The sequence below is a fragment of the Oncorhynchus mykiss genome, chromosome 29, assembly GCF_057628025.1.
Source record: "Oncorhynchus mykiss isolate SJ-2025 chromosome 29, ASM5762802v1, whole genome shotgun sequence".
Taxonomy (NCBI): Eukaryota; Metazoa; Chordata; class Actinopteri; order Salmoniformes; family Salmonidae; genus Oncorhynchus; species Oncorhynchus mykiss.
In genome coordinates, this window is record NC_143050.1 from 13450715 (window position 1) to 13464736 (window position 14022).

Sequence of the window (14022 nt, forward strand, 5' to 3'; positions counted from 1 at the left end):
GAGGTACTGACCTGTTGCACCCTCGAAAACCACTGTGATTATTATCATCTGACCCTGCTGGTCATCTATGAACATTTGAACATCTTGGCCATGTTCTGTTATAATCTCCACCCGGCCCAGCCAGAAGAGGACTGGCCACCCCACTCCTCTATAGGTTTCTTCCTAGGTTTTGGCCTTTCTAGGGAGTTTTCCCTAGCCACCGTGCGTCTACACCTGTATTGCTTGCTGTTTGGGGTTTTAGGCTGGGTTTCTGTACAGCACTTTGATATCGGCTGATGTAAGACGGGGTTTATAAATAGATTTGATTGATTGCTGACAGCGAATTAAGTACTAAAATCATTGCATAAGCAAGAGAAAATAATTGACATAGTGGGTGTACTCACTAAAGTAGCTAACAGTGAAGTAGCTGACAGTGATTGTGTTATTGTATGGACATGTCTGGGTCCAGCCAGGAGTACAATCTCATAGAAAAACACATACAGTACACAGATATTTAATCTCTCAAGTGTCAATTAACAACTGGATATTTGAGTTTTCATACAAAACCTTGAGAAATCTAGAATGCTACATAACAAAAAAAACATTGTTAAACCCTATTGTCTGTTTGACATTCTCTTCCTATTACATGCATTTTGTATTAGTGTAAAAAATAACTACTCTAAAACAAATTCAACAGACTGTGCTCTTGTTGATTTTTAAACATTTTCCTCTACAAGGAGACAACAAATATATGACATACAAATAAATAACCTATTTACACTATTAGCAGACAGAGTTCCTCCTCCTGTGGTTCACTTAGGAGACTTGCTGCTCTATCAGAGCATCTTCTAGTGTCTGGACAGCCACCAAGGGAATACACGCTACCTCAAAGAACACTCTGAAATACAGGAGATTCAGAAATAAAATACATGTTTTCTTCCTGGACATAGAATGAATCTAAAAACATGTAAGTCTACGTTGACACTCTGCCGAACCCTTGTTTCTCCTTGTTCTATTTTACATTTTAGTCATTTAGTCGATGCTCTTATCCAGAGCGACTTACAATTTAAGATAGCTAGGTGAGACAGCAACATTTCAATCGTAGCAAGTACATTTTCCTCCGTGAAAGGTATGTCTGTCACCTACAACAGAGCAAGGTGCCTTACTTGTGGGAATACTTGGTAGTGACGGCTGTCAGCTTGTCATCAGTAGGACAGGCTAGCATGGTGCGCAGCGTCTTCACCAGGGGGGTTAGCTCCTTCACAGTGTAGCCAGTGTGGTACTCTAGCATGGCTGTCTGGGGTACAAAGATACATCTCATTAATTAGAAATGCGCGTTTAAAATATTAAACACAATATTCAACAATTTCGTTGGTTTTACTGAGTTACAGTTCATATAAGGAAACCAGTCAATAGCAATAAATTCATTCATTAGGCCTAATCTATGGATTTCACATGACTGGGAATACAGTTGGTATCTGTTGGTCACAGATACCTGGGCCTCAGGATCTAGTCACGGTATATTTGTGCATTCAAATTGACATCAATAAAATGCAATTGTGTTCGTTGTCCGTAGCTTATGCCTGCCCATACCATAACCCCACTGCCACCATGGGGTACTCTGTTCACAACGTTGACGTCGGCAAAACGCTCGCCCACACAACACCATAAACGGGGTCTGCAGTTGTGAGTTCGGTTGGACGGATATATACTTCCAAATTCTCTAAAAACAAATGTTGGAGGCAGCTTATGGTAGAGAAATAAACATTAAATTATCTGGCAACAGCTCTGGTGGACATTCCTGCAGTCAGCATGCCAATTGAACACTCTCTCAACTTGAGATGTCTGTGGCATTGTATTGTGTAACTCAAAATTGAAAAGGCACTCGCACATCTGAGCTATCTTTTTTTGCAGGTGCAAGGCAACAGTTGAAACCCACACACTGCTCTTGCTAGCACCACTGCTCTTGCTAGCACCACTGCTCTTGCTAGCACCACTGCTCTTGCTAGCACCACTGCTCTTGCTAGCATCACTATAAACCTTGAGGCCGACACGTAAAGCTTATTAAAGAGCAGTGATACTAACAAGAGCACGGTGGGGGTTTCTTTCCCCCCCCCCTCATTATGTTGTGACAAAACTGCACATTTTAAAATGGCATTTATTGTCCCAGCACAAGGTGCAGCTGTGTAATGATCATGCTGTTTAATCAGCTTCTTGACATGCCACACCTGTGAGGTGGATGGATTATCTAAGCAAAGGAGAAATGCTCATTAACAGAAATGTAAACACATTTCTGCACAAAATTTGATAGGAAAAAAAAAAAAAACTGTGCGCTTATGGAACATCTCTGGAATCTTTTATTTATTTCATGAAACATTGGACTTTACAAATGTTGCATTTATATTGTTGTTCAGTGTAGCTTAACTCCACAGAGATATCCAATGTATCTGCCATTCTTCCATTTAAAACTATCATGTGTGTCTATGCTGATCAGTTTGTTGTGAAAACCCTTTGATTGCAGTGAAACAAATTCAGATATGACAATCAGAGTAAATGGGAGCCATGCGGTATGGGATTGGTGTTTACAAAAAGAAGAGTTGACGTGACTATAGCAGCTTAAGAAAATGGCGCCGGAGAAGAAGGTAGACGTTTTCCGTGTCCCCAACTGATTGTTTTTTTGTTTGTTTATTAGCATTTTTTGTAACTTCTTTTTAAAATGATTTTGTACATAATGTTGCCGCTACCGTCTCTTATGACTGAAAATAACTTCTGGACATCAGAACTGCGATTGCTCACCGCGGACTGGCAGAATATATTTTTTTCTTTAACGAGTCTGACGAGCCCTACACGAACAATATACTGCTTTCTCAGGAACAGGCCCAGATCCCCGTGATTTGTGAGAAGAGGAGGCGGAGAAAAAGGGGCAGGAGGGCGGGCTGCCTTCTGAGAATTTGTAGGCGATCGAATAAACCCCCACTTCCTTCCATTCTGCTAGCAAACGTGCAATGTTTGGAGAATAAAATAGATTACCTACACGCAAGATTAAACTACCAACAGGACATTCAAAACTGCAATATCTTATGCTTCACAGAGTCGTGGCTGAACGACGACACCATCAACATACATCTGGCTGGTTATACGCTGTATCGGCAGAATAGAACAGTGGCGTCTGATAAGACATGGGGCGGCGGACTATGTATTTTTGTATATAACAGCTGGTGCACAATATCTAAGGAAGTCTTTAGCTTTTGCTCATCTGAGGTAGAGTATCTCATGATAAGCTGTAGACCACACTATCTGTATTTTTCATAGATGTTTACATACCACCACAGTCAGAGGCTGGGATTAAGATGGCATTGAATGAGCTGTATTCTGCCATAAGCAAACAAGAAAATGCTGACCCAGAGGCAGCGCTCCTAATAGCTGGGGACTTTAATAATGCAGGGAAACTTAAATCCGTTTTACCATTGTAAAATGTGCAACCAGAGGGGGAAAAAAAACAACAACTCTGGACCACCTTTACTCCACACACAGAGACGCATACAAAGTTCTCCCTCACCCTCCATTTGGCAAATCTGACCATAATTCATCCTCCTGATTCCTGCTTACAAGCAAAAATTAAAGCAGGAAGCACCAGTGACTAGATCAATAATCTGCTTCATCTGTCAGATGAAGCAGATGCTGTTTTGTTAGCAGAGACTGGAATATGTTCCGTGATTCCTCCGATGACATTGAGGAGTACACCACATCAGTCTTTGGCTTCATCAATAAGGGCATCGACGACGACGTCCCCACAGCGACAGTACGTACTTACCCCAACCAGAAGCCATGGATTACAGGCAACATCCGCACTGAGCTAAAGGCTAGAGCTGCCGCTTTCAAGGAGCGGGACTCTAACCCGGAAGCTTATAAGAAATGCCACTATGCCCTCCGACAAACCATCAAACAGGCAAAGCGTCAATATAGGACTAAGATCGAATCATACTACACCGGCTCTGACGCTCGTCGGATGTGGCAGGGCTTGCAAACAATTACAGACTACCAAGGGAAGCACAGCCAAGAGCTTCCCAGCGACACGAGCCTATCAGACGAGTTCAACTATTTTGATGCTCGTTTCGAGGCAAATAACACTAAAACATGCATGAGAGTGTCAGCTGTTCCAGAAGACTATGTGATCACACTCTCCGCAGCCGATGTGAGTAAGACCTTTAAACAGGTCAACAGTCACAAGCCCACGGGGCCAGACGGATTACCAGGACGTGTACTGCGAGCATGCGCTGACCAACTGGCAAGTGTCTTCACTAATATTTTCAAGCTCTCCCTGTCCGAGTCTGTAATACCAACATGTTTTAGCAGACAACCAGTGCCTGTGCCCAAGAACGCTAAGGTAACATGCCTAAATTACTACCGAACCATAGCACTCACATCTGTAGCCATGAAGTGCTTTGAAAGGCTGGTCATGGCTCACAACACCATTATCCCAGAAACACTAGACCCACTCCAATTTGCATACCGCACAAACAGATGATGCAATCACTATGGCACTCCACAAACTCCCTCATGCACAAAAGGAACACCTGTCGGAATGCTATTCATTGACTACAGCTCAGCTTCCAACACCATAGTACCCTCAAAACTCATCGATAAGCTAAGGACCCTAGGACTAAACACCTCGCTCTGAAACTGGATCTTGACCTTCCTGACGGGCCGCCCCCAGGTGGTAAGGGTAGGTAACAACACATCCGCCGTGCTGATCCTCAACACAGGGACTCCTCAGGGGTGCGTGCTCCCTCCTGTACTCCCTGTTTGCTCATGACTGCACAGCCAGACACGACTCCAACACCATCATTAAGTTTGCAGATGACACAACAGTGGTAGGCCTGATCACCGACAATGACAAGACAGCCTATAGGGAGGAGGTCAGAGAGCTGGCTGTGTGGTGCCAGGACAACAACCTCTCCCTCAGCGTGATCAAGACTAAGGAGATGATTGTGGACTACAGGAAAGAGGACAGAGCACACCCCCATTCTCATCGACAGGGCTGCAATGGAGCAGGTTGAGAGCTTGAAGTTCCTTGGTGTCCACATCACTAAACTAACATGGTCCAAGCACACCAAGACAGTCAACAAAACCTATTCCCCCTCAGGAGACTGAGGTTCTACAGCTGCACCATCACTGCCTGGTATGGCAACTGCTCGGCCTCCGACCGCAAGGCGCTACAGAGGGTACTGCGTACGGCCCAGTACATCACTGGGGCCAAGCTTCCTGCCACCCGGTGTCAGAGGAAGGCCCTAAAAATTGTCAAAGACTCCAGCCACCCTAGTCATAGACTGTTCTCTCTGCTACCGCACGGCAAGCGGTACCAGAAAGCTAAGGCTAGGTCCAAGAGGCTTCTAAACAGCTTCTACCCCCAAGCCATAAGACTCCTGAACACCTAATCAAATGGCTACCCTGGCGATTTTCATTGCCCCACCTCCCCCTAATTTACACCACTGCTACTCTGTTGTTATCATCTATGCATATTCACTTTAATAACTACCTACATGTACATATTACCTCAACTAACCGGTGCCCACCGCACACTCACTCTGTACCAGTACTCCCCCGTATATAATCTCACTATTGTTATTTTACTGCTGCTCTTTAATTACTTGTTACTTTTATTTCTTATCTGTATAAAACATTTTTAACTGCATTGTTGGTTAGGGGCTCGTAAGTAAGCGTTTCACTGTAAGGTCTACAACTGTTTTATTCGGTGCATGTGACTAATAAAATTTGATTCGATTATTGTACACCCACTCACCCATCCTCCCAGGCCTTTAGTGATGAGGGCCAGGAGCAGGCAGGCAGCAGCCAGGCGAGAGCCTCTCTCAGGAACCTGCTGCAGCTCCAGAAGGCTCAGCTCACACACATAGCGAGCCAACGTCAGGGTCTCCATGCTGGCGCTCACACACTGAGGAGAGGACGCAGAAGCAAATCATTTTGTCCATCTATTTACTAACGCAGCATATCAACGAATACATCTCTTTAAAAATATGGGTGACCTCTGAAGCAGGTTGTTTTCCTCCCGTGGATCCTCGTTTCAAAATACATTCCTGAGTACTGCCCAAGGACAAGGAGGGTCTCACCTTGGCATAGCGTCGGAGAAAGCGGTAAGGGACTGGAATGTTGATATCAAACTGCAGTGCCTGCAAGATGTTTATCTCCATGGCAATAATCTCTTCCCTGTTGTAGGCGTCATCGCAGATGTACAGGAAATCGTCAATGCATGGCGGAGTGCGTTCCTAAGTGAGGAAGACAATACTCAATACTTACTAACTGAAAGATAATGTTTAACTTTAATAGCAATTCATGATTAGGACAGAATTGTTAAGCTTCTAAGCAACATGAGATATTCTGATGTTCAGATCTCTGACCAGTCTCGTAACCCTCAGGGCCTCACCTCGAACTTGGAGGCGATGAGCATGGCTGTGGAGCCAATGAGCTGCAGGCTCTCCCTCATGATGACGCTGCAGGCCAGGTAGTGGTCCGTCAGCTTTACCGCCAGGTACAGGGTCTCGTGGTTAAGCTCAAAGTTTTCCTGAGGTAGACATTCAGATCTGGAATGTGTTAGGGCAGCTATACCCAAAACACATGTTGGTGTGAAGAAAATCAATAGGCTAACCAAACAAAGCTATCTGTAACCAAAAGTCACCTGAAGTTCAACCATCCAATCCACCAGAATCCCTCTCATGTCTTTGTTCAAGTCCGGCTGACAATTCATGTAATCCTTTAAAACAAACTTCTCCTGAAGAAAAATGATAACATTTCATTCAGAGGATGTTATGTCACCCACCATATGAACTCCTATATGAAAACACCCCAAGACAAAACCTTACCTCTCTCTCCCTCAGGTAGTCAAATATTTCCTTGGCATACTCGGCGCTCATGGAAACGTCACCATAGAATTCCTTGTCAATGTCAAACTCGTCAGGCACCACCTGGGAATAGGACACAGAGAGAGGAGAATGACTGCCTTGTTGAACCCAGAGGGTTGATAGCATGGATGTGTCTGTCTCTCACCTGTCTCCCTGGGCAAAGAGTGGTCTCCTCCTGTGGCCATACCACCAGGTCTTTCTCTGGGGATAGGCCCACCTCTAACTTCATAGATTGCCCATTAGAGCACACAGCTTTAGGTCTACAATGGTTATAAAAACAGACAAAAAACACACACACATATATATGTTTTAGCTGTGTAGAGAGAGAACATATACGAACACAAAATGGAGACATTGATATACAGTGCATTTGGAAAGTATTCAGACCCCTTCCCTTTGTCCACATTTTGTTACGTTACAGCCCTATTCTAAAACTTTCCCCTCAATCTACACACAATACCGCATAATGACAAAGCGAAAATTGGTTTTTAAACAATAACGTTATTTACATAAGTATTTAGACCCTTTGCTTTGGGACTCAAAATGAAGCTCAGGTACATCCTGTTTCTATTGATCATCCTTGAGACAACTTGAGTCCACCTGTGGTAAATTCAATTGATTAGACATGATTTGGAAAGGCACACACCGGTCTATATAAAGGTTCCACAGTTGACAATGCATGTCAGAGCAAAAACAAAGACATGGGCCTCCCGGGTGGAGCAGTGGTTAAGGGCGCTGTACTGCAGCGCCAGCTGTGCCATCAGAGTTCCTGGGCCCAGGCTCTGTCGTAACCGGCCGCGACCGGGAGGTCCGTGGGGCGACGCACAATTGGCCTAGCGTCGCCCGGGTTAGGGAGGGCTTGGTCGGTAGGGGTGTCCTTGTCTCATCGCGCACCAGCGACTCCTGTGGCGGGCTGGGCGCAGTGTGCGCTAACCAAGGTGGCCAGGTGCACGGTGTTTCCTCCGGCGCATTGGTGCGGCTGGCTTCCGGGTTGGATGCGTGCTGTGTTAAGAAGCAGTGCGGCTTGCTTGGGTTGTGTATCGGAGGACGCATGACTTTCAACCTTCGTCTCTCCCGAGCCCGTACGGGAGTTGTAGCGATGAGACAAGATAGTAGCTACTACAACAATTGGATACCACGAAATTGGGGAGAAAAAGGGGTAAAAAAACAACAAAAAAACAAAGACATGAGGTCGAAGGGATTGTCCATAGAGCCCCGAGACAGGATTGTGTTGATGCACGAAAATGTCTACAGCATTGAATGTCCCAAAGAACCCAATAGCCTCCATCATTCTTAAATGGAAGAAGTTTGGAACCACCAAGACACTGGAGTGATAGATGTGCAGATGATGATTTGCAAGTAGAGATACCGGGGTGCAAAATAACAATTTGGCGATGAGGTATTTGGGTGGGCTATTTACAGATTGGCTGTGTACAGGTCCAGTGATCGGTAAGCTGCTCTGACAGCTGATGCTTAACGTTAGAGAGGGAGATAAGACTCCAACTTCAGTGATTTTTGCCATTTGTTCCAGTCAATGGAAGTAGAGAACTGGAAGGAATAGCAGCCAAAGTAAGTGTTAGCTTTGGGGATGACCAGTGAAATATACCTGCTGGAGCATGTGCCATAGGTGGGTGTTGCTATGGTGACCAGTGAGCTGCGATAAGGCGGGGCTTTAACGTCCTTGAGTGGCCCAGCGAAAGCCCGGACTTGAACCCGATAAAACATCTCTGGAGAGACCTGGAAATAGCTGTGCAGTGACGCTCCCAATTCAACCTGACAGCTTGAGAGGATCTGCAGAGGAGAATGGTAGAAATTCCCCAAATACAGGTGTGCCAAGCTTCTACAAAGCTGTTTTTGCTTTGTCATTATGGGGTATTGTGTGTAGATTGAGGGGGAAAACTATTAAATCCATTTTAGAATAAGACTGTAACGTAACAAAATGTGGAAAAAGTCAAGGGGTCTGAATATATTCCGAATGCACTGTAGCTACAATAGTTTAGGCTGTTATGGACTGAATACATTAATGGACATCGTAGTTGATGGAAACGTCACAAATGCTAATTAGTCAGATAATTATCCCATTAGAGTAGACTGATCTAATTCTAACCCTATCGGATAGACCTCCGGTCATTTTCAGTGTGTTCTGACTGCAAGATATCCGAGCTGCCCAAGTCACCTGCTCCATAATGAGATGAACAGAAATGCTCTTTATTACTCAGGCCAAGGGCATTTTGTGTCACCTCATCAGTGACCGTGTCTAACCCATTCTATCCAATCTAGATCTTAAGCTTTTAGTAAATGATGATCAGTGTGGCGAAGAAATGGCTCTGAGGAACATTACTCTTTCAGATTAGCTTCATTCTTGGCAGCTTCTTTGCTCTTAAGTGCCTTCTTGGCAGGCTTCCCAATCTTGGTCTGGTTGTTAATTTGAATCTTGGTGGCCTATTCAAAAGGGGTAAAATGAGAGAGACAAAAGTAAATCTTTATGACCATTCAGATTGTGAAATTTCCTCAGAAGACACGTTTACATTTTAAAGGTCCAAATAGGGTACCAACCTAGCAGTACATCGGGTACCAACCTAGCAGTACATCGGGTACCAACCTAGCAGTACATCGGGTACCAACCTAGCAGTACATTGGGTACCAACCTAGCAGTACATTGGGTACCAACCTAGCAGTACATTGGGTACCAACCTAGCAGTACATTGGGTACCAACCAGGCAGTGATACACCATTCATTACACATAATGGCAACATTTACAGGATCAAAGCTGCTTATTACACAATAATGGCACAGCGGTCTAAAGCACTGCATCTCAGTGCTTGAGGCGTCATACAGACACCCTGGTTCAAATCCAGGCGGTATCACAACCAGCCGTGATTGCGAGTCCCATAGGGCGGCACACAATTGGCCCAGCGTCGCCTGGGTTTGGCCGGTGTAGGCCGTCATTGTAAATAAGAATTTGTTCTTAACGGATGTGCCTAGTTAAATAAAAAAATGTTTTATATGTCCAGTGCTTTATGTAGCAGTCATACATTTAAGCCGTAAGGCCCGAGGGGGAGCCTTATTACCATTATAAACCTGTTACCAACTTAATTACAGCAGTAAAATCTATAAATATATACAAAACATTAGGAACACCTGCTCTTTCCATGACAGACTGACCAGGTGAAAGTTATGATCCCGTATTGTTAAATCCATTTCAAATCATTGTGGATGAAGTGGAGGAGACTGGTTAAAGAGGGATTTTTAAGCCTCGGGACAATTGAGGTAGGTGCTAGGCGCATCCGTTTGTGTCAAGAAATGCAACGCTGCTGGGTTTTTCACACTCAACAGTTTCCCACGTGTATCAAGAATTGTCCACCACTCAAAGGACATCCAGCCAACTTGACACAACGGTGGGAAGCATTGGAGTCAACATGGCCCAGCATCCCTGTGGAATGCTTTCAACATGTTGTAGAGTCCATGCCCCAACAAATTGAGGCTGTTCTGAGGGCAAAATGGGGGGGTGGGGGGTGTGCAAGTCAATATTAGCAAGGATGGGGATCAAGACAAAAACAAACATCTATGGATTTTTTTTTTTTACCACTAACATATTATTGTGATGCAGCTCTTAGTATTGACCAACACCCTCTTACAATGGCTTTGGGCTCCTTCACAGAAATCAGCGGTTTATTCTAAACTCTAATAATGGGATGATTCGATTATGATACGCCGCGGGGAACCGGTCTATGGCCTACCCAGGCCAGATGAATCTAAGCTCCTCAATGAGTCCGTAAACTGCTTTGAAACAGTGTCACATGTGCAGTGTTTATACGTGATGACACTTCAAGCACCTCCTCAACTGGTATAACGGAGATCATTTCTGAAATATTTATCTAATATTGCTTGTCCAAGTATGAGTTACAAAAACGCTGTGGATACTGTAGTTATAAATGGGATATTTTAACCAAAGAGGTTATTCTCGGTATCACTTTACACATAACGTTACATTCACAAGCATCACTGATGAAAAACCTTGGTCAGCTTACATTAGTGATGTCAACAAAGGCAGACCTTTTCTTTACGCCCCCCTGTGGAGAAGACCTCTTACTGTGAACACCCTCCTGAGGAAGACAAAGACAGGGTCATGTTTTATTTAGCAGAGAACAAAAATCAATTAGCCAGACCTTGTTATAGCTACAACACTTTGGCCTGATCATAAAACAGTGCAACATGTTCAATCATTGGAACACTTTTTCAAAAAGGCAGGATTTCATCAGATGTGAGTTTGATAACGTTAACTTCTAGCTAGTTACCTGATTCTCCATCACACCTAATGATCCTTTTCCAGGAACTTTGATGGAAGAGGGGTTCTTTCCCCTTGAGAAAGGCATCTCTCTGCTCCACCGGTAACGTTATACTTTGTTTTGTAGCTAACAGTCGTTTCTGTCGGAAAAGCCATGTCATTAGCTAGTTTGCTAACGTAGTTGGCACTAGCAAGGCATGGCTATCTAGACGCTGGGGACAGCAGACTACCGTCGCTTTACTGAAGCTAGCCAGCTATTAGCTAACATTTGCTAGTATTATATCAGACAATTACCAGTGACGGAACAAAGTAACTTAACTAGCTATTTACCTTCTGTACAGCAGATTTCCAACTGTTGGCCTCAATGACTCATCCTATGCGATTGTTGAAAATAAAGAGAAAACACGAATGTTTAGCTAGCTAAATAAGAAATTGCTCGCAGGGAAAGAACGCTTGGACTGGGGATTTGAAAGTTTGATTACAAATTTCAGCCGCATGGATTGGTCCACTCTCACAAAGTTCTACCCAATCACGCGTGATCATGCGTCACAAGCCCATCTTTGACATAGTTGGCTAATGGTTGTTAAGAGGCGGGGTCAGTTTTCCTCCTTGTTACATGAACAAAACCATGTCCTTATTTATGTTTATTTATTTTCCCCTTTGTACTTTAACTATTTGCACATCGTTATATATACATGATATATATTATATTATGTATATATATATATATATATATATATATATATATATATATATATATATATATAATATGACGTTTGTAATGTCTTTATTCTTTTGGAACTTCCATGAGTGTAATGTTCAGTTGTATTGTTTATTTCACTTTTGTATATTATCTACTTCACTTGCCTTGACAATGTTAACATTTGTTTCCTATGCCAATAAAGCCCCTTGAATTTAATTGAGATACATTTTGGATACATTAGTAACCTACAAGCTGTATACACCAGAGATGAATATTATTTTTATTTATACTAACGCATTCGCTTCAGTTGCTTGCAAGGGAAATCAATCTAGGAATTAAACACTACACAGTTAGATTTTCTTCATCCTCCTGTCAGAGAGGAAGAGTGAGGCCTAACTCGGTAGAAAATCTGTCTCCCTCGAGCAGATTGCGTTTTTTTCGTTGTTTTGCCCACCAAGCAAGGCATTTTTGTATGGAGATCAATGAGTGTAGAATTTGGTCAACCAAACAAATGAATGGCTTATTTGCTATGTGAGGCTTATTTGATCGAATAGAAGTTGTAATACTTTTATTGATAAAATTGTACTGATGTAAGTAGGACAGGTAACATCCCGGTAACTTTGAGAAAAAACACTGTATATCTGAGTTGTCTCGAGATGGCTATGCATATTAATAACGTGAGGCTAGTAGCATAACATCTCTCTCCATTGAATACAGGCAGATTACTTAAGCAATACTCATCGAATATTGAAAAAAGTATTACAATAATGAGATGTATCCTCCAATGCAAAGAAAGAGTAGGCTATGTAGACAACGACTCCCATTGTTAGGATGGAAAAACCTTGTCAGTATATCCATTATGGTGTTGGACTGTTGATGTTGGAAGGCCAGTAGGCGGCACCCTACACCCTACTGATATCCCAAAGCCCCCAGGACATTGCCCTGTGTAGGGTGCCGTCTTTCGGATGTGACGTTAAACGGGTGTCCTAACTCTGTTGTCACTAAAAGATCCCATGATCCGGTGTCCTGGCTAAAATCCCAATCTGGCTCGCATACCATCATGGTCACATGATCACCCCCAGTTTACAATTGGCTCATTCAACCCCCTCCTCCCCACCTGTAACTATTCCCCAGGTCGTTGCTGTAAATGGGAATGTGTTCTCAGTCTTCTTATCTGGTAAAGTAAGGGTTAAATAATCAAATATAAATACAAATAATAATATTGGGTAAGTCCTAACCAATGATTTATGGATACACTAGATGACTGACAGGGGTCACTGTGTTGAAGCCACTGTGACTCCATCTTGGCAAACAAATATTTTGGAAGCTATAGAAATCAATTTATTAATGTCTACATTTGTTTTTGTCATATTTATGATATTACAGCCACAATTAATACTTTTAAATTATATTATGTGAGCTAAATATACTTAAAACATTTTCCTTATAGTATTGCTTTTAGATATTACTAATGTTAGTGTCCCCACAACAACAACACAATACTGAAATACAGTGCATTCGGAAAGTATTCAGACCCCTTGACTTTTTCCACATTTTGTTACGTTACAGCCTTATTTTAAAATTGATTTTTTTTTATCCCCTCATCAATCTATACACAATACCCCATAATAACAAAGCAGAAATTGTTGCAAATTTATTAAGAACTGAAATATCACATTTACATAAGTATTCAGACCTATTACTCAGTACTTTGTTGAAGCACCTTTGGCAGCGATTAGAGCCTCGAGTCTTCTTGGGTATGACTTTACAAGCTTGACACACCTGTATTCCCCCATTCTTATCTGCAGATCCTCTCTTAGCTCTGTCAGGTTGGATAGGGGGGCGTTGATGCACAGCTATTTTCAGTTCTCTCCAGAGATGTTTGATAGGGTTCAAGTACAGGCTCTGGCAGGGCCACTCTAGGATATTCAGAGACTTGCTCCGAAGCCACTCCTGCGTTGTCTTGGCTGTGTACTTAGGGTCGTTGTCCTGTTGGAAGGTGAACTTTTGCCCCATTCTGAGGTCCTGAGCGATCTGGAGCAGTTTTTCCATCAAGGATCTGTCTGTACTTTGCTCCATTCATCTTTCCCTAGGAAGAGTCTTGGTGGTTCCAAACTTCTGTGTTTTTGGGGAC

At 43.2% G+C, this 14022-nt stretch overlaps 1 protein-coding gene across 2 annotated transcripts; it reads right to left on the reverse strand.

Moving 5' to 3' along the window:
* Positions 1-477: 477 nt before the first annotated feature.
* On the reverse strand, positions 478-11714 carry LOC110510157 (G2/mitotic-specific cyclin-B3). 2 transcript variants are annotated; one of them, XR_005040521.2, is made up of 12 exons: positions 11516-11702; positions 11196-11325; positions 10929-11003; positions 9238-9338; positions 7042-7156; positions 6858-6959; positions 6674-6766; positions 6422-6559; positions 6108-6263; positions 5783-5932; positions 1146-1272; positions 478-877 (listed from the first exon to the last, which is right to left on the reverse strand). XR_005040521.2 is itself a non-coding variant. In XM_021591514.3 (12 exons), exons 2-12 carry the CDS (start codon positions 11271-11273, stop codon positions 796-798), a joined length of 1221 nt encoding a protein of 406 aa, XP_021447189.3. In that variant the 5' UTR covers positions 11274-11325; positions 11516-11714; the 3' UTR covers positions 478-795. The 2 variants fall into 2 exon arrangements, 1 of the variants encoding a protein (XP_021447189.3); XM_021591514.3 differs by having other exon boundaries at positions 1146-1276; positions 11516-11714.
* Positions 11715-14022: the final 2308 nt, after the last annotated feature.